The following is a 17,867-nucleotide window of genomic DNA, read 5'->3' on the forward strand; positions in this document are numbered from 1 at the left end:
TGTATCAGAGCCGGCCACAAAGCGTCAGCTGTCCACATGTGTGAAACGTGAGCACCATGGAGCAAGATACGCTGTTTAAGTGTAAAGCCTGGCTCGCACTTCAGGCATCTCGCCCGATTTAACCCAGATTCGGTCCTCCACACAATCAGGGAAGAAATCTGGTCGGGGACTAAAATCAGCACCGACGTTCGGCGAAGATTATCTTCTAGTGTGAGCTGTTGACAGATGAATCTTTAGCCCCACGATCGTCTCACGGACTCGTCGGAGCCACCCCGATAATTTTCAAACATGTTTGATTTTTATCTGGATGATTACAACATTCGTTCTCACTGAGGATGACAACAGACAGTTAGAAAGAGCCCCAGAGACCGGACAACGGACAACAAACTCAAAGTGAAACTGAAAGGCTCCGGGTCAGCTGACTGCGCGCTCCACTGGCTCACTCCAGCCAGTTCAGTAATGCCTTTAAAAATAACATATCACCACGCAATTTTCATACAGTAGCAAACTGTTGTTTTATCAGTGATTGGTGTGAGATCATGCCATTATTGGCTGATACAGCAACAGTTTCACCTCTGTCACCTCTGCGTGCGCGTAATGGATGAAAGGCACCGCTGCAGACAGCTCCGCTTCTCTCTCCTCCTGTCCCACCAGTGCGCTAAGCAGTGCTTATAGCAGAAAAAACACATTATTTATGAACACAAAGAGGCCCCAACATAAGAATTAAAAACTATCAATCTGGGCCTGGGAAAACGTGACCTTTTTCTTGTTCATTCATGAACATATTCATGTTAAACTGATCTAAAAGTGAATATGAATTTTCTGCGGTCGAGCGCCCTGTTGTTTACATTATTTTCCTTAATTTAGTTTCTCCCGTGCGTTCAGACCGGTTTATCCAGCTGTGACGCCGCCATCACTACAAGACTGACGTCATGTGACGCTCCGGAGGAGAGGACATCTCAATGCTCATAAAATGAACCTCCTCGTCTCCTCTCTCCTCTCTTCGTTTCCTCGCGTCTCTGGCATGAATCTCTGGTGGGCGGGACTAAGACGCAAGTGGAGGAGGCGAGTGGAGGAGGCGTGGATGGAACTTTGGAGCTTTGAGAAGCACCCATAGTCTCTGGCTGTTTCCCAAAGCCAAGGTACCTTGCCTTGCCTTGGTCTGATGTGGGCGTGGGGTGGGCGTGGGCAGGCATCCACATCATCAGTCGCTGCCCAAGTGCTGTTCCAATGTTCATGTCCTCCGGAGGCATATGTCCTCCGTTTGGTTAGCATGTGGCTAATTGACCAAGGATACACAGGTGTATCCTTCGCTGCCTTGCCATGGCTATAAATACCCAACATGCAACGCGTGAATCTACAAAATAGGGAAAAAAATGGAAGGAAAAGACGCACCAGCGGAGGCGCGTGGTAAATTCCAAATTAAATGTAAGTAACAAAATACACTTCTGAAAATAACAACTTATACCATGTCCACCACTTAACTCTTTTGTGTGTCACTCATGTAACTATAATTACTGAGAAGCTGCACCTGCAGAGTGTCAATGATGTGACAAAAAGCAGAAAGTGTAGAAAAGTGGCAAGTTATGACAATATTTGAAGCCGTCTGAGCTCCTCCCAAAATGTGCCTTTGTAGGCTGTTCCATTAGCATCTCCTTTTGAGCAGAGGCAGGACACTTGCCTTGGATTGGAAGGAAGTGGCTTCGGAGGCACTGCCTTCCAAGGCAAGGCAAGGCAAGGTACCTGGGCTTTGGGAAACAGCCTCTTTGAGCTGAAATTTTTGTTGGTCTGCCTGGCCGTGGTTTGGTTTCAACAGAATCCCTCTCTCTCCACTTCTTAATCAGAGTTTTAACAGTGCTTCTTGGCATCCTCAGTTCCTTAGATATCTTTTTTTAATCCTTTTCCTGTTTTATACAGCTGGATTACCTTTTCTCGCAGATCCTTTGACAGTTGTTTTCCTTTCGCCATGTCGCATAAATCTGAAACTTCAACACAACACTGACTGAAAGATGCACATGTCTGTCAGGAGCTCAGAAACTCATTGAGCTTTTATACACACACACTGACTACAGGCTAATAGATCACAGGTGACGATGGTTACCCTAGGTAGACATTCAAACCCATTTGTGTCAAATTTTGTGCATGTTATCAGGCCAAAGCTGCCAGGGGGTGTAAACTTTTAAACAGGGTCACTTTTGAAGTTTCTGTTGTCATTATGATTTAAAAAGAGTAAACTATTTTTTTTTTCAATAAATGTCTTCACCCAACCACTACCCATTAGTGACAGAGAGGTTTTTGTGTTATCATTCACATTTTCTGAGAAATGGCAGAAAAATCAGAAAATCAATTAAAGCAAAACAGTCTGTTCATTAGCTGATCAGAAGTTTAAGACCACAGCCTTTAAAAGAAAACATTTCCACAAAAATGTGGATTCAGTGTGATTTCCTGTCAGGTTTTCTCTCTGTCATGACCTCCTGATGACAAAGGCTAAAAATCTTTCTCTCTTTGAACGTGGTTGGTCTTGAGCTGCATAAAGAAGGCCTCTCACAACACGCCATCACTGCTGAGGTTGGACGCAGTAAGACAGACATTTTGGATTCATTATGAATGTCTTCAAAGATCCTGAGGTTTAAGGAACAAAAACTCAAGTGGCAGACACAAAAGAAATTTACCACCCCTGAGCTGGAGGATCTGATTGGCTGTCCCTAAAGACCCGGGGTGATCCTCCACCTGAATTGAGGTTGTTACCGGAGCCGTCTGCAGCCCAATAACCATCAGACGCCATCTGAGAGAGAAGAGCTTTAAGAACAAAACATGTCTTCAAAGACCTCGTCTCCTTCAACGCCACAAACTCACCGTTTGGACTTTTTCAGAGAGCAGCAAACATGGGACACTGAAAGGTGAAGAAAGTTTGATTCTCTGAGGAGAAAAAACTGAACCTTGACGTCCTGATGGCTTCAACGTTATTGACATGACCAGGAGATCCCACTGGAGATGTTTTCACGGCGGCACAGTGGAGGGGGCGCCATCATGATCTGGGGCTTTTTCCTTCAATGGACCAATGGAGCTTCAGGTTGGTCAGGGGCGTCAAACGGCGGCTGGCTCTGTGGAGATGTTGCAGGGGGCCTCCTTCATGACTGAGGGCCCTGGTCTGTGTGGGAATGACTGGGTTTCTGGACTTCTTCCAGAGGAATCAGCTCACTCTTTGGACCATCCTGATCTGAATCACATCACATCATCAACAGGAACGGCAGAGCTCCTCTTTACTGGGTCTTTTTCCAATTTTTATTTTACTACAGGAAGTTTTCATTTTTTTTAAGCTGTGGTCTTAAACTTTTGATCAGCTGATGAACAGCCTTTTTATTTTTACTCTTTTTATTTGTCTCACTGTGTTGAAACCCTACTTTGAACCCACACAGTATGCCTAGAGTGTCACAGTCAGGTAGTCTGTGTGTAATGAGCATTTCAGCATTAAATGTATTAAGGAGTGTTTTTGTAGAGATGACACAATCCAGTGTAAATTGATAAATGCATCAATGACACACACTGTTTTTCCTGTTTATCAGTGATCCATAAACCATTTCTTGATTTAATATTGACTTATTCTGGGTTTATTACTTTAGCAAGGGGAAGACCAGTGCAAAATAATCCCACTGGCCCAGTTCTTTGTGTTTTAGGCAGATTATCAAATGTGAGTGAACCAACACTAAACACAGATTATAAACCAGCCTGATAACATGTCGGCGGTAACAATGGCCTAACAAAGCTGTCAGCTTGATGGGTGACCTGCTTTCCTAACGTGTACTAAGTTTTGTGTGTTTATCAGTGGCTCCAGCTCTTTTCTGGTTCTTAAATAAAAAAATAACACAGGTAATGTGAATTTTAAAAAAAGTTTATTAAATAGTTAGCATCCAAAAGGACAAGACATGGCCAATTCATAGTGCAACACTCACATGACAAAAGATTGTTCAACACAACAAAGGAAGGGCAGGCAGGAAAGATGTCTGTTACTGTGTGTATGTGTGTGTGTGTGTGTGTGTGTGTGTGTGTGTGTGTGTGTGTGTGTGTGTAAACTGTGTGTGCACATATTCAGCTTTAATGTCTGTGATAGCACACTCAGTTCCCTCGCTCTCGGACTCTGATGTTCTTGTTTGTTCATTAACAGGAAGTGTCTTTGTGTACTTACTTGTTAATTTATCCATTTTAAAAGCTTGATGGTCTCAGGACCTGTTCATATAAGGAAAATAAGAAAAACTATGAGCTGTTAAATACCTTCGCTTGCCCTAAACCACAAGTTCCCTGTCAACATAAAGTCTGAGAAAGGTGTGCTGTGGGTGTCCTCAAAAGTCCTTTTGTCAAACACCAGCTTCTGAATCATTCGGCTCCGTTTTTCTTTTCTGTGCCGTTCGAAGCCTTTGACTGGCTCTCTGCTGACTCCTCACAGCTCTGCTCCCCCGCTCCACTCCCTCCACCTTGTGACAACTGGTGGTACAGCATGTGAAGTCGTTCTGCGTGCATGTCTGCGTCATCTGCCCCCTCACAGCATTTTATCCAAGACTCTGGAATAGCCTCGATGCCATAGTGGGCGCCAGCAATGGCCCCTGCCATGCATGCAATGGTGTCAGTGTCCCCTCCCAGGGCCAAGCTGTACGCTATCGTCCTCTCCACTCCACCATAACTCGCTGGGAGGCAGTCCCTCGGCTCCAGGCAGTGGAGGACACAGAAGATGGCAGTGGGCACTGAGTGGAGAGCTGCGATGCCGTTACCTGGAGGAAAAGATGGATGCTGTTTAGTGATAAGAGAAGGATGCCAAATGAGACTGTAAAGGATGAGCAGATAAAGATAAACATATACTGACCCAGCTCAGAAATGACCTCCTCTATGCTGACTTTGCTCTTGTCCATCAGGTCTCTGACTCTGTGGAGGCGCTCACAGAACGGCTTCTCTGCCTCTTTAAGACTGGACAGAAACAGAAACACAGTGTTAGCACAGTGACTGGTAAATAGACTATATAAGCTCTCCCTTGTCTTCAGATCACTCAGAGTGCTTTTCAAGTTAAATCTACCTGTTCACAACAAACTTGTACAGTGTTGGAGGGGCTGGTATAAAAGCACCAGTGTTACTAACTAATCCAGTGTCACAGAAAAATAAACAATCAATATAACACAATCAATATGCTATTCTTCATTTCTGTTTATGAATCCACATAAATTTTCTAGTGGCTTGGTTCAGAGCACTGGAAGCCCTGCCAGAAAGCATCACATATCAATTAATTTACTTCCTATTTTATATGATTACAATCATGTTAGTTTTGGAAATGATGAAAATCGTAACCTAAGAACTACACTTACATTGTTAAAGGCTGCTCAGCAAAATTTCAACAGCAAAATCAGTCAACAAATTTTGTTTTTGCCTGTATTTGAACTGAATCCAAAGGAAGCTTAAAGTCGTTAGTTGCTTCAGACTTTATGAAAAAACTATTGAAAGCGGCAACGTTATCAAAAAGCGTCACGACAATTGTAAAGATTCTTGTGTTACTGACATTCTGGCATCATTACGTGTCTCCTCGTTAGCTTCCACTTCCTCCATCTCTGCGATAAGTCTGCTGATGAACTGCTGAGGGAGGTCTAGCGCCCCTTGCAGGGAAAGGTGGACAGCCAAGGCCTGAAGCACAGCCCCGTTGTAGCCGAGGGAGCAGGAGTGGGTCAGCATAGCACCGAGATGGGTGAACTAGAGGGAGAGGTCAGGAAATAAAAAATGTTTGAGGTTGTCAGCCTCAAGTTTTTAAAATTTCCTACAATTTTAGATTTTTCACAAGAAATGCCTCCATCGGAGAAGGAGGAAAAAGGAGGAACATCTAAAACAGCAATATTCAGATTTATAATTAGGGAAGGGTACCAAATATGGCACAGACAGAGTTCTGTCTGTAGTATCAAGTACCAATGTTAATCAAACAGTACCATGTTTAGATACCTCACTGCATCCTTGTGACTGTGAGAGAGTGGAACAGTCGGCGATTTTCTATGCTGGACATGAACACAGCATTGCAAGTTTATATGTTGAAGAATAAATATGTTACATTGAAAAACTTTTAGATTTTATAATTAAACAAATTCATATTTATTACAACACTGACACACAAAAGTACCGTAAATAGGTACCGTTGAGTACTGATGCTGATTGACAGGTACCAGGCATCGTATCAGTTCGATAGTGACAGATAACCATCCCTGCTTGATATAACATTTTAAATTCTTGTCAGGCCCTAAGCCTTAAACTCATAATCGTACCATTTGCACAAATTATTATTTCTAGAGTAAGAAAACGGATGGTGTTTCAGTTGGAAAATAGTTTTTAGTGTATCAAAGGTGTGCAAGTAAAAAAGCAGAAAGACCCTGCAGAGTTACCAAAATTTAAGACATGAAAGGACATGCAAATAGTCATGTGTCTAAAATGTACAAGACCAGGGTGTGGTTAGGACAAAGGAAGCCCACTCCTCACCCTTTTGATATCCACCAGATCAGGGAAAGCCAGTGCAAAGGGTGCGGCCCTCATGGCTCCCCCATTCCCAAAGGAGCCTCGACCATTAAACTGATCCCTCGCCGGCTGGTACACGTCAGTGAGCTGAGGGGAGGACAGCTTCTTCAACACCTGGATCACACCATTACCATAACCACGGCCTGGAGAGGCACTGTACTCCTTGGCAAACCTGGAGGGATGAGACATCAGGGCTTCAGTTATTAAGTTTGTTATTGCTATCCATGGTGTTGACACCAATCTGTGAAATAAAGTATTAACACCGCAAAACGTTCAAAGCAATAAAAGAGGGCATTGGTGCCAGCTTCACCTGCGAGCCATGTCCCGCTCATCAAAGCCAGTACGTGTCAGAAGGGACTGGACCACACAGCGTGCCATGGCTGTGTCATCACTGTACTCTAGGATACCTGCCATGCATGCAAACACAGGAACGTAAATGCATGAGTTGAAATAACTAAATCACAATTTTAAAAAGTGATTTTAGATCTCCCAAATGATTCTTAGAACAGCTCCACATGAGTGACAGAAAATTAGGCTGAATTTTAGCGTTGAACATGCATATGCAGGTTTTCTTCTGTCATAGATAAAACAGGATGCTTTAGGCACACTGGCATTAAATATTTGGCTTCCTCTAACCGTTTCCTTTGGATTCGTCGTCCAGGCTGTTGAGATGCTGCAGCACACTCTCCATGGGAACCTCCTCCGCTCCTTCAAATTCTCCGCCGACACAGTCACCCAACACAGCGGCGACCAGCGCTCCCCTAAACCGGGACAAAGACGCCGGGCCCCCCGCTGCCGCAGCTCTAACTGCCGTCATTGCCATTCATCCGCCGGGGTAGACAAACTGACTTGTACCGAGAAAACGCTCGGCTGGCCCGTTGACTGGGCAGGCTGTGAATGTAGCTCGAATAACAACAACAAATGTTGACCCAGCTCCTCCTCTCTTTCGCTTCCTCAAACGTTTGATGGCTGTTTGACCTCGATGAAAGCTCCGGGTCACTTCACATAGAAATACATCAACATAGACAGGGTCTCCATTTTAGAGGTTATAGCGCAGTGCGCCGATCTATATGGTTCTATGGCGAGGCATGCACTAGGTACCGTAAGAGACGCATTAAACGCGACCTTACTTTTTAAAAAGCAGGGGACGGTACTGTAATACGATTGTGTACACCGCCCCTTGCTGGACAGGAGCTCAAATTTGGGATGAGACAAAAACCGTTGTTATCAAAATGTATTGAAAAGAACGACAAGAATAGTTAGAAAGACAATAAAAGAAAAGTAAAGAAAAGAAATCTTGCCTTACATCATCCAACCTTTGACAAGAGTTGATAAAATATAAATGTGCCTTAATGTATTCATGGCAAGTCTGTATATTTTTATTGATAAACGACAATAAAGTTTAACTTGGTGATATATGTTTTAAACAATCAAACATTTTTTTTTAAATGTACAGGAACAGTTTTCTTTTTTTGTGCTATATGTTTGCCGAGTTGTGTAAAAAATACAAATCAGGATATGAATATTGTTGTCTAAATTTAATTTATTTATTTATTTATTCATTTATCCTTTTATGTAAAACTACTCGATGCCTAAAATAAAATACTGCTGTTATTTTTCTGCCGATGCTAATGCGCCAATGTGGAATTACCGTAATAAACCTAATCTTGTGCATTTTTTTTTATGACAACTCTTATCTGTCAAATTGAGAAAATCTGTTGGATGAAAATATGAGCCAGTGGTTGTTCTGTGTTATCAGGTTTTGATTCCACCACACAAAATTATCTCTCTCTTTTTTTCCTTAATAACTTTACTGCTGATTATTCATTGATTTTGGAAATATTTGATCATAGATTGTTATCATTAAAAAGTCTTTCAACCAAGATAAGTTTGCTGCACTGTGCAGTTGTAACAGCTAAACTTGCCGGTGTTGTATGTTCATTGACTTGACTGCAGCTTCTTTCACTGTAGCCTCTTACATCCATAACCTATAACCCCAGAGGTGGGTGGGTGTTTGGAAGCGCGGCGTCTGCAGCATAATTAAAACATGGCGGAATCAGAGGAATTTAGACTTAAAAGAATAAAGGTAAGAACACAAACAGTTAGTATATGTTTAAGATAAGCATAAGTCAAGCAAACCGGTCAGCTCTTCAAGCTTCATTACACGACGTGTTTTATTGTTAGTTAGCTTCTGGTCGAGATGTGCATTTTACGCTAACATTAGCTACCTAGCTTACGACCCTTTTATGTTAGCCTGCTTCTGTTAAAGTGCCGATACACGCCAGTGTTCCTTTTAACAACACGACGACCTTATCACAAGAGCCATGAAACGCGTTTAACACAGTGGACCACGGGCCTTGTGGTGGACCCGAAAGTCGCTTTTATCCCACCGATGCACATCTGCGTCCACATAGCTCCTTGCATCGTGGAGAGCAGCCGCGAACAATACAAAAGTGGAGATTTCATTGAAGTTAAGCTTTGCCTTCGAGTCCCTGAAATGTTATATATACAGGAATGATACAGCAGCTTTTACGGCGTGTTAAACGACTGGTTTGTGGTATTTGGTTGTGGAGTAAAGAGACTTTGTCTAAGCTCTCATTATCTCTGAATGTAAATAATTCGTTGAGGACGCCTCCTCCTGAAAGCATTCTGTATGCGAGAGGCCTGTTGCCATTATTTTCTTATGCACTGATCGGGAACCTCAAGTCTCGGATTGCTGGGCCTGAGATTTAGATCTGACTTTGTATGATGCTTGTATCATCAAGATGTGAGCTTTTTATGATAGTGCAGTTTATATTAAAAACAACAGTGTAATCTATATCACACATCTCTTTCAATCACTGCCTTATTAATTGCTGGTATTGATTTCTACGCATGTTCCTGTCGCCATGAATGTAATCCTTGCGGCTGGTAAACGTAGTTGGGGAAAAGTTGTTTGCCTGACACTCGTCTCAAAATGTGGTCTGAAGCTGGAGGCTGGTCTGGTTTAGCAGGGGAAACATGCCTGTCAGATAAATCTTCATAACTCAGTCCTGAATGAATGAAAGCAGAAGCGATGCACCGACTTAGGAGATGAGTGTTTTGTTACCTCACTATCTTCCTCCCCTTCTTCTTTTTCCCTTTCTCTATTTCTTCTTACTCTTCCTCCTCTCCCTCCTCCTTATCCTTATGTTTTTTTCTTTTATTCTCACTCTTCCTCCTCTTTTCCAGTCACTCTTTCTCCTCCTCCTCCTCCTCCTCCTCCTCCTCCTCCTCCTCTTATAAATCATCTTCTAATTTTCTTCCCCTAACTCTTCTTTTTCCATCTATTTTCCTTTTTCCTTACTCTCCCTCCTCTCCCTCCTTCTTTCATTCTTCCTACTCCCTCCTTTTAACTCTTCCACATCCTCCTTTTTCTTTTCTTCCTCTCTTAGTTTTCCTCTTCATATTCTTCCTTCTTTTAAGACTATTCCTCTTTCGACTATTCTTCTAATTACTCTTCTTCATCCTCCTCTTCTTTGTCATCCCCTGACCCCCTCTCATCCGCTTCCTCTACCTCTTTTCATCCCTCTCTTTTTTCCTTACTGTTCTTCCTCCTTTTATTTTTCCTCCTATTCTTCCTCTTATACTATTCTTTTTTCTTTCTTGTCATCATTCTTTCATTTTCATCTTCCTCCCATTCTTAGAGTTCTGTCATGTATGCATTTGGTGAACCAAGGATGATTTTTATTGGACAGCTAATGTTGAGTTTACATTATATTTTAATTAGGGCTGTGACTTTAACGCGTTAATTAGATTAATTAATTACACCACACATTAACGCGTTATAAAAATCAACGCAAGATCAACTCATGGGCTGCCAGCCATTTCAGAGCATGTTGAACGATCTTTTAAGACCCAAATAATAACGTTTTCTCCTTCCTGTTTTTGGTCCAAAAAAAAATAAATATCAAACAGTAGACAGTAGAAACTTTCATCTCGGGCACTCCTTTGCTCCTCCCGATGATCTCTGTCTTCTTTTCTCATAATGGTGCTGCTCTTTCTCTCTGAAATACAGCGACACATCCTTAGTTGGAGCATGAGCTGCCTGAACTTTTCTGACTCTCTCTGTGTCTCTGTCATCTCACATTTCTCCTCATATCCATGCTGAGCTCTAGTCTAAAGAGCGCACCGCTCTCACCCACAGTAGTTTACGAGCAGGATTTTGATTGACAAGCTCCACCAGACCCCGCCTCCCTCCGCTGAAAAATATAATTTACTTCTATAGACACAGTAAACAGTAATCCAATGTCAATGGCAGGGAACACGGACATTTTAATTAATATTGTCCAGATGAAAAAAAAAGGATTTACAAATCTTCTCTTTTTCTTGTATTCATTCCATTAGTCACGCACTATAATTTTGTAATGCCCTAGAAGTCAAGTTCTTTATGTGGGGACCTTAAGCAGATATAAGATTAAAATGTGATTACAAAAAAAACATCTTCTAACCAAAATAAACAGGATTTTGTTGTTTAAACTTGTGTATGAGAATATTCAGTGATTTAGTCTTCTACAAAATCTGTTTGAATTGAAAAGTGTTGCTTCTGATGTTGAATATTGATGTGATTAAAATGCGATTAATTACAATTAATTAATTACAAATGGCATAATTAATTAAATGATTTTTTTTAAATCAAGTCCCACCAATAATTTTAATATAATCCAAAGTGAGGCCTCATTCCATTAAAGTGATCGACCTACAGAGACCTCTTTTTGTCTATCCTGTCTTCAGTTGTACTGACTGTTAAATAAGGAGTATCAGTGTTCGTATGATACCACCAATAGAACAAGCAGCCTTTCATACACAAACATATAGGTTGTGTATAAGTTGGACACACAGAATGTGACAAAGCTTCAGCTTCATTTGATGCCTTTAGGTTTTATTAAAATTTTAAAGTACAAAACTAGACTGTGGATATGCTCGAAGACGGTTTTAAGCTTTGAGATCTTCTGGACTTTTGTCCTCAAATTTAATAAAACACATTATTGAGGTGTTAGTTTTATATCACAGAGTAGCTTTTCTGGGTTTTAAGTGCAGACCAGCTCGGATAGCTATAGCATCTGAATTCAAAAGCAACAAATTTCTACATTTGTCATGTTTATTTAAGGTAAATACTCTGCAAGTTTGGTGAAAGTATAAACTTTAATTTATGTTTATGTTTGTAAATGTTTTTTTTTCCTTCACAGAGTGAGTATTGTTGTATTTCTGGAGCGCTGTACATGAATTTGTCTCCTAAGATCTTCTACAACTCTTTTTCAACAGCACGAGGAGCGCCTATCCAGAGTGTTTGATGAAGTGATGGGACTTGGAGAGTTTGCTGACTCCTCCAGGGGGTCTGCCTCCTCCTCCAGAAGTGACGGTCAGGATGAGACTAAGGGTGTAGACGAAACCTCAGGAGCAGGAGGGGACCAACAGGGAGAAGAGGAGGACACCAACAGCAGCAGACAAGGTGAAAAGGTGAAGGAGGGAACAGAAGAGTCATCCTTTCCTCGCATATCCCCTCACCCTATGAGAACCAGTGAAGGAGGAGGAGGAGGGAGCGGAGGGGCAGCACTGGACAATGCACTGGATGGCATTCCCTCATTTGAGCCTGAAGAAGAAGAAGATGAAGATTGGCACTTTTCTTTACCCATGGACAGCATGGATGAGGCTAATTCAGCAAAGGCAAACAGGAAGGAAAACCAGACGGGATCAATGAACGAAAGTCAAGACAACCCCTTTGAGAATCAGGCCAGAGAGGAGGAGGAGGGAGAGCAAGACAGGGAGGGGAGCAGTGGGTCTGCCAACACCTCCCACTCCTCCCAGGACCCTACGCCTGAAAACAGCAGAGGTAAAGCTTTAGACGCATATCTGAGGGGTTTAAGTCATGATGTTATCTTCTGGACGTTCAGCCTTTCTGCACATGGGCTGTCGGAGCTAAACTGAGTTAGGAGTAAGTGTCTCCAGTCAGGGAGGGTCCAACAAAAGATAATACTGAATAACATTTTAGAAAAGAAAAGATTCAGTCATGAACAGCCTTGAGCAGCAGAAGATACAACACATGTGCTTGTCTCCACATAATCCAATTCATTTTTTGATCTTGATTAAAATACTTGAGAAGAAAAATTTTAGAAGATTGAATACAATTTAGTCCTGCTCTGGTTTCTTGTTGCTTCTTTTTTTTTTTTTTAGAAATTTTTGGGTCAGATTTTGGTCCAGAACATACAGCAGTAGTTAATAACTTGTCTGGGCTGCACTGGGGTTGTAAAGCTTTAATTTGTTACATATGTTTTTGAACTAAATTTGCTGGGACTGTATGTTCATGCAGGCAGAAAAAAAGAGAAAAGTAATTCAGAAACCCTGTCTAAGGTGTTCCTTGAAGCCCTATCATTGTCCTTTTTCCAAGATGCTCAGGTGTATTAAAAACGGTTTGTTGTTGTAAGTTCTTAGCTGAAGTATGGTTTGTGTTTTTTCTTTCCTCTCTCTGTCAGATGGAGGCGCCCTGAACCAGACAGAAGAGACGGAGGACAGCCAGCAGGGGGAGGTAGCTGTCTCTAAAGATTGTTCAGAAACTGCTTTTAGGATGGGTTTCTAAGGCTTATGTGAATAATTTTTGAACACTCTGTTCAATCAGCAGTCAGAGGCAACTCCAATGGAGGACAGCAATCCCCCGATGTCTCCCGTCAACATTAAAGATGAACCCATTGATGAGGGCTACGATGCTGCTCTGCTGCCTCAGAGCTCCATCAGGCAGATCAAAGAGGAGCTGGAGCAGCAGGAGGTCTGTGTGGAAAGACGCTGTTATTAGTATACACAAGCTTGTTACATTGAGTATTCTGAAGAGGTTTTGATTTCATTTTTGCATGATATGAAAACTGCAGTGGAACATATTGGTGTAATTCGGAGTTAAGCTGAAGACAACCCATATCACAGCTAGTTTTTACATCAGTGGTTTTGAAACTAGACTCACTGGCTCTCATTTATTAACCGAAAAATGGATGTACGCTCATATTCACACTAGGGCTGCACGATTATTGCAATCGCAATCGCAATAGCAATGTCAGCACATGCAATTACGAAATCGCAAAAGAGGATATCGCAATCGCAATGTCAGCACATGCAATCCAGATTTTTCTCCATGATAACCAAGCAAGTCTGTAGACTCATCATGACACAACTTTTTTTATTAAATCGCAAGCACAATTGCAATCGCAATATTGTCCACCTAATCGCAAATCGCACCTTTTCCCCAAATCGTGCAGCACTAATTCACACACAGATTGTTATCTACATCGGTCTCAGTGTGGGCAGAGCGTATGCTTCAATCCCACACAAGGTCTGAGTCCGTGTACGCAAGTTTTATGTCAGAGGGAAGAGCAGTGCAGCGAGTAAAATCTCTGTGGCAGAGAATTATTTGATCGTATGACTGCAGAGCATTATCAGATGTTCACTGATTACATAGTTAAATTAGATATGACACCAGAAATGTACGTAACTTTTCATTTCTGCAGCCAAACTGTAAAATATATCGGTTTTGAAAGAGCAGCGCAAGCTTCTTAAAGTGCTGTTACACATTTATAATTGTGATTTTTCCATGTTTCTGCGCCTATATGTAAGCGTTTAATTATACTGGGGCTTCTCGTGGGTAGATGTCACCTATTAGTGAAGTATAAATGTGGAAATTTAATGTGTTAAACTCAGCTGTAGATTGGTTTGTCACATCAACGATGCCGACAGCTACAGTGATCTCTTTCAGATGTAATTTTTCTGACTATTTAACTCCACTTTTCAGCTGCCACAACACCACAACCTCATTTCTCTCTACCTCTGTTGCTATGGTGTCGATCATCAGAACAGAGAAGTCTCTTTTTTTCATTGTGTCCTTCCACGTCTTAAATCAACACCAGATGTTTCTCCAACCAAATTTGCACCAATCCCACGCAAGATTGATAAATGAGGGCCACTGTCTTTAATCAATCACACGTTAATATGATCGTTTGATCATATAATCACAACTTAACAAACCTCACTTGTTCTTACCTTAGGAGGAGCTCAGGATCAGCTCTGTGTACTCTGTGAGCGGCGCCAACACCTTTGTTACTCCTACCTGTAAGTTTATTTTTGTGTGTGTAATTATAGACTTTATCTCCTTGTTAATGAGTGATTTCTCTGAAGCAAAAGCCGTCTAAGTTTCACAGTTAGCATGAATCCTTTATGTATGATTCATGTAAAAGGTCAAGATATAGTTTATGAATGTGTCACATCCTGAAGTCTTAAACATCTTAAAATATTTACTGTGTTTTTAACTGAAACCAGTTGTCTCTCAGTTTCCATGCATGTTGTTGTGCAGCAGGATCATAATGCTGAGCTTCTTTGTTTTACCATCCTTTCTCCTCTCAGTGCCAGCACCAGTCCAAGCACACCCTCAGACCGCCATTTTCATCCAGGGCAGAGGTGCTGTCCTACAAGCCATGACTCCTCTCCCCGTCAGACCACCAGCTCCCATGTCCTCATTCCCAGCTCTGGCAGCATTACCCCCACGCCCGCCTCAGCCCCCTGTTCCTGGTAGTGTCCGCTGCAGTGGATGCTCTAAGGTGCTGTTTTATCATCATCCTGTTTATGTTAGAGGGGGGAAAACGTCTTCACACTGCATAATTCACATATTGTCAGGATGTGGTGGCATAGAAATAAAGATTGATTGATATTATGTAAGTCTACAATTTAAACAATAAACATTATTCATATGTATGTATTATTGGCACAGCATATGAAAAAAGAAACATCTTTCAGTGAACTTTAAATTCTTGTCATATTTAAGTTTGACTTTTCTGAAAATGGTTGTAGGTTCTGCTGAAAGGCCAAACAGCATTCCAAAGAAAAGGCTCGACGCAGCTTTTCTGCTCCACAGTCTGTCTGACCGGTCATCTGCCCCCTACTGCCAAGAACCGCTCCTGCTTCCAGTGTAACAGGTTTGTCGTCGTTTCCACTTCCTCTCGTCTGACCTGGCTTTTTGTGCTTAGGATGCTCAGTGCTTAAAAACTGACCATAATTAGTTTTGTGTAGGAAAATGGTGATACTAGCACAAAGAAAACTCTATCAGTGGACACAGGTCCTTCTTGTGCTCCATTTGATTGTTAAGATCAGCTGTACTTTAAATGACCAAGTTTCTCCCAGCCTTTCATCATCTTGTGTTTCCTTTACAGGGAGATTGTTCAGCCCAGAGACATGATCACTATTCCTTCAGACGACAGCACCCTCATGCACTTTTGTGGCCAGTTCTGTCTGTCTGTCTACAGACACAAGAGAAAACAGGTGGGGGACAAGATTCCTGATAAATGGGCAGACAAACGACTAGAGAGGAAGCCTGAGAAGCCGCTTGAGAAACCGATGGAGCGGCTGCCTGAAAAACCTTTTTGTAGTGTTTGCAAAATCTCTAATAAGGTATGAGGCTGGTTCCTGTTGGTTTGCCTGATTCGTCAGTTGTGTCCTTCTTGTCGTTTTGACTGTGATTATCTTTACAGCAAATTGAACACGAGGTGACCCATCAAGGCCGTATTCACAGACTCTGCAGTGACGCCTGCTTCGTGTCATGGCGGAAGATGAGGCAGTTAGCCATGAACTGTTGTGAAGGCTGTGGACTTTACTGTAACAGCAAACTAGGCTCCTGTCAGACCCTCACCATTGACAGATCTCAGCTAAACTTCTGTGGTCCCACCTGTATTGGCACCTACAAACAGGTATGTGAGAGGTATCAACTCATTACTATCTGTCATCTGACAAACAACCAAATAACTGAGAAAAATTAAAACGCAGACAGAGAGCTCTTTAAGATACAGCTACACGTTCTACACACACACCTTTGTTTGGGTCTGAATGAGAGTTTGGATGAAATGTTTTATTTTGGGTGTACGATGTTTTCAGGGTAGCCTGATATCACCATTTATTGCTTTTTCCAGTGCATCAGTTGAGTCACTTTTTAGAAATATGTGCAGTTTGGAAATAAAAAACTAAATGAACTATTTTAAAGCCTTGAACTGGTATCAGTATTATTTGACTTTTTACTACTGCCGTAAAATTATGGCATCATGAAAACTGTAGAGTCAAATGTGTGACAAGACTGTAAGTTTATTATCTCATAAACGTTTTCTCCTGAAGTAGTTCACACCTCTCCTCTCTTGTTCTTGTTGTCTTGTTTTGTTCAGACCTGCAGAAAAACCGTCGACTGTGCGTACTGTCTAAAGATGGCTATAGTGTCCTCCACAATCATGGAACGAGACCTGAAGGGAAAAGTCCAGCTGTACTGTTCTACTGCTTGTGTGGACCGAAGTCGACCTCCTCGAAACATGCTCTCTGGTAGGACACTCTATAACAATCAACTCAACACTGTCGACAATGAAAACTCTTTGGGAATTCTGTTAGAAATATCCCAAACCCTTTTTACAAAATCACAGCGACCAAAAAATAACAGTATCGATATATTGTCAAATGAAAATGACACTCTCCTGTGTAGAAACAAACAATTTGTAAATCCTTGCACTTTATATCCTAAATTCAAAAGCACTCAGTTCATAACCAAAAATAGAAATGTTATTTTTAAACAAAATACTCGGGTAAATTAAACATGATAGCCTTGAATCTACTGTTTATTTTAAGTAAGTATGCAGTCTGCACTGTCTGTGCACACAAAGTTGGTCACAGACAGAAACAAAAGTAATCCAGATCCTCTTCCTCTCTATCTGTGTTTTTATCATGTAGAGAAGTACAGCTCAGTATTCTCTGTGTTTATAGCTCCTCTTTATGCTCTCAGGTCCAAATTCTGACTGAAATTCAGAGAAAGGCTTTTGGGTACTCTGCAGCTCAGCCTGTATAGGCTGCAAAACAACTTAAAGCTCAAATATCTGGTGTCTTTCAATGTTTTTGAATCTAAAATGAAAGACAGAGCAGATTCTGTAGGATGTTGATGCTATAACTCTGCTGTTTTAACAATTGATTCCCAGATGTGACTCATAGATGCTATTATTTTAGCCCAAGATGTTGTGTTTTGTAAATTGCATTTTTTCTACCTTTGTTTCTCTTGTCTGTAACTTTGTGTTTTTGCTGCTGTCTGTCTTGGCCAGGTGTCCCTTGAAAAAGAGGCTTTTAATCTCAATGGGACCAACCTGGTTTGGTAAAATGAAAAAAAAACAAAAAACGAAAAGCAATTGTGCATCAGGCCAAAAACACAAAAAAAGCAAAGGTGTCACTCAGAGCTGTAATCTCAGACAACAAAAATCCTTATTTCATCTGGGAAAGTCCAGCAGGCGGGCTCCTGGTTTTACAAAGAAGTTTCA

The 17,867-nt window shown here is 41.6% G+C and overlaps 2 protein-coding genes across 6 annotated transcripts in view; one reads left to right on the forward strand and one right to left on the reverse strand.

Annotated features, from left to right (window-relative positions):
- LOC141806184 (zinc finger MYM-type protein 4-like) overlaps nt 1-17,867 on the forward strand; it is a 42,380-nt gene that overhangs the window by 4,448 nt on the left and 20,065 nt on the right. For 3 of the 5 annotated variants that reach the window (XM_074691489.1, XM_074691492.1, XM_074691495.1), the window contains exons 2-10: nt 11,821-12,388; nt 13,029-13,081; nt 13,172-13,318; nt 14,583-14,646; nt 14,938-15,131; nt 15,382-15,506; nt 15,741-15,978; nt 16,059-16,274; nt 16,740-16,890. In XM_074691489.1, coding sequence (XP_074547590.1) covers nt 11,821-12,388; nt 13,029-13,081; nt 13,172-13,318; nt 14,583-14,646; nt 14,938-15,131; nt 15,382-15,506; nt 15,741-15,978; nt 16,059-16,274; nt 16,740-16,890 — 1,756 coding nt within the window. Of the gene's footprint in view, nt 1-8,478; nt 8,624-11,820; nt 12,389-13,028; nt 13,082-13,171; nt 13,319-14,582; nt 14,647-14,937; nt 15,132-15,381; nt 15,507-15,740; nt 15,979-16,058; nt 16,275-16,739; nt 16,891-17,867 lie in introns of those variants that run through there. The other 2 variants (XM_074691491.1, XM_074691490.1) reach the window with 2 other exon arrangements.
- On the reverse strand, nt 3,877-7,663 carry adprs (ADP-ribosylserine hydrolase). Its single transcript, XM_074691288.1, has 6 exons — nt 7,174-7,663; nt 6,848-6,944; nt 6,502-6,709; nt 5,543-5,730; nt 4,859-4,959; nt 3,877-4,766 (listed from the first exon to the last, which is right to left on the reverse strand). Exons 1-6 carry the CDS (start codon nt 7,358-7,360, stop codon nt 4,375-4,377), a joined length of 1,173 nt encoding a protein of 390 aa, XP_074547389.1. The 5' UTR covers nt 7,361-7,663; the 3' UTR covers nt 3,877-4,374.

Source organism: Halichoeres trimaculatus, unplaced genomic scaffold (assembly GCF_033239565.1).
Source record: "Halichoeres trimaculatus isolate MK-OKI-2021-1 unplaced genomic scaffold, fHalTri1.1 fHalTri1_scaffold_17, whole genome shotgun sequence".
Taxonomy (NCBI): domain Eukaryota; kingdom Metazoa; phylum Chordata; class Actinopteri; order Labriformes; family Labridae; genus Halichoeres; species Halichoeres trimaculatus.

What these genes read in the sequence shown, in the direction of transcription:
- adprs (XM_074691288.1), bottom strand. Translation starts at nt 7,360, where the DNA reads ATGGCAATGACGGCAGTTAGAGCTGCGGCAGCGGGGGGCCCGGCGTCT. An exon ending in CGACGAATCCAAAGGAAACG is followed by an intron (nt 6,945 to 7,173) that starts GTTAGAGGAAGC and finishes CATGCATGGCAG; the next exon opens with GTATCCTAGAGTACAGTGAT. An exon ending in GGAGGTCATTTCTGAGCTGG is followed by an intron (nt 4,767 to 4,858) that starts GTCAGTATATGT and finishes CTTTTCCTCCAG; the next exon opens with GTAACGGCATCGCAGCTCTC.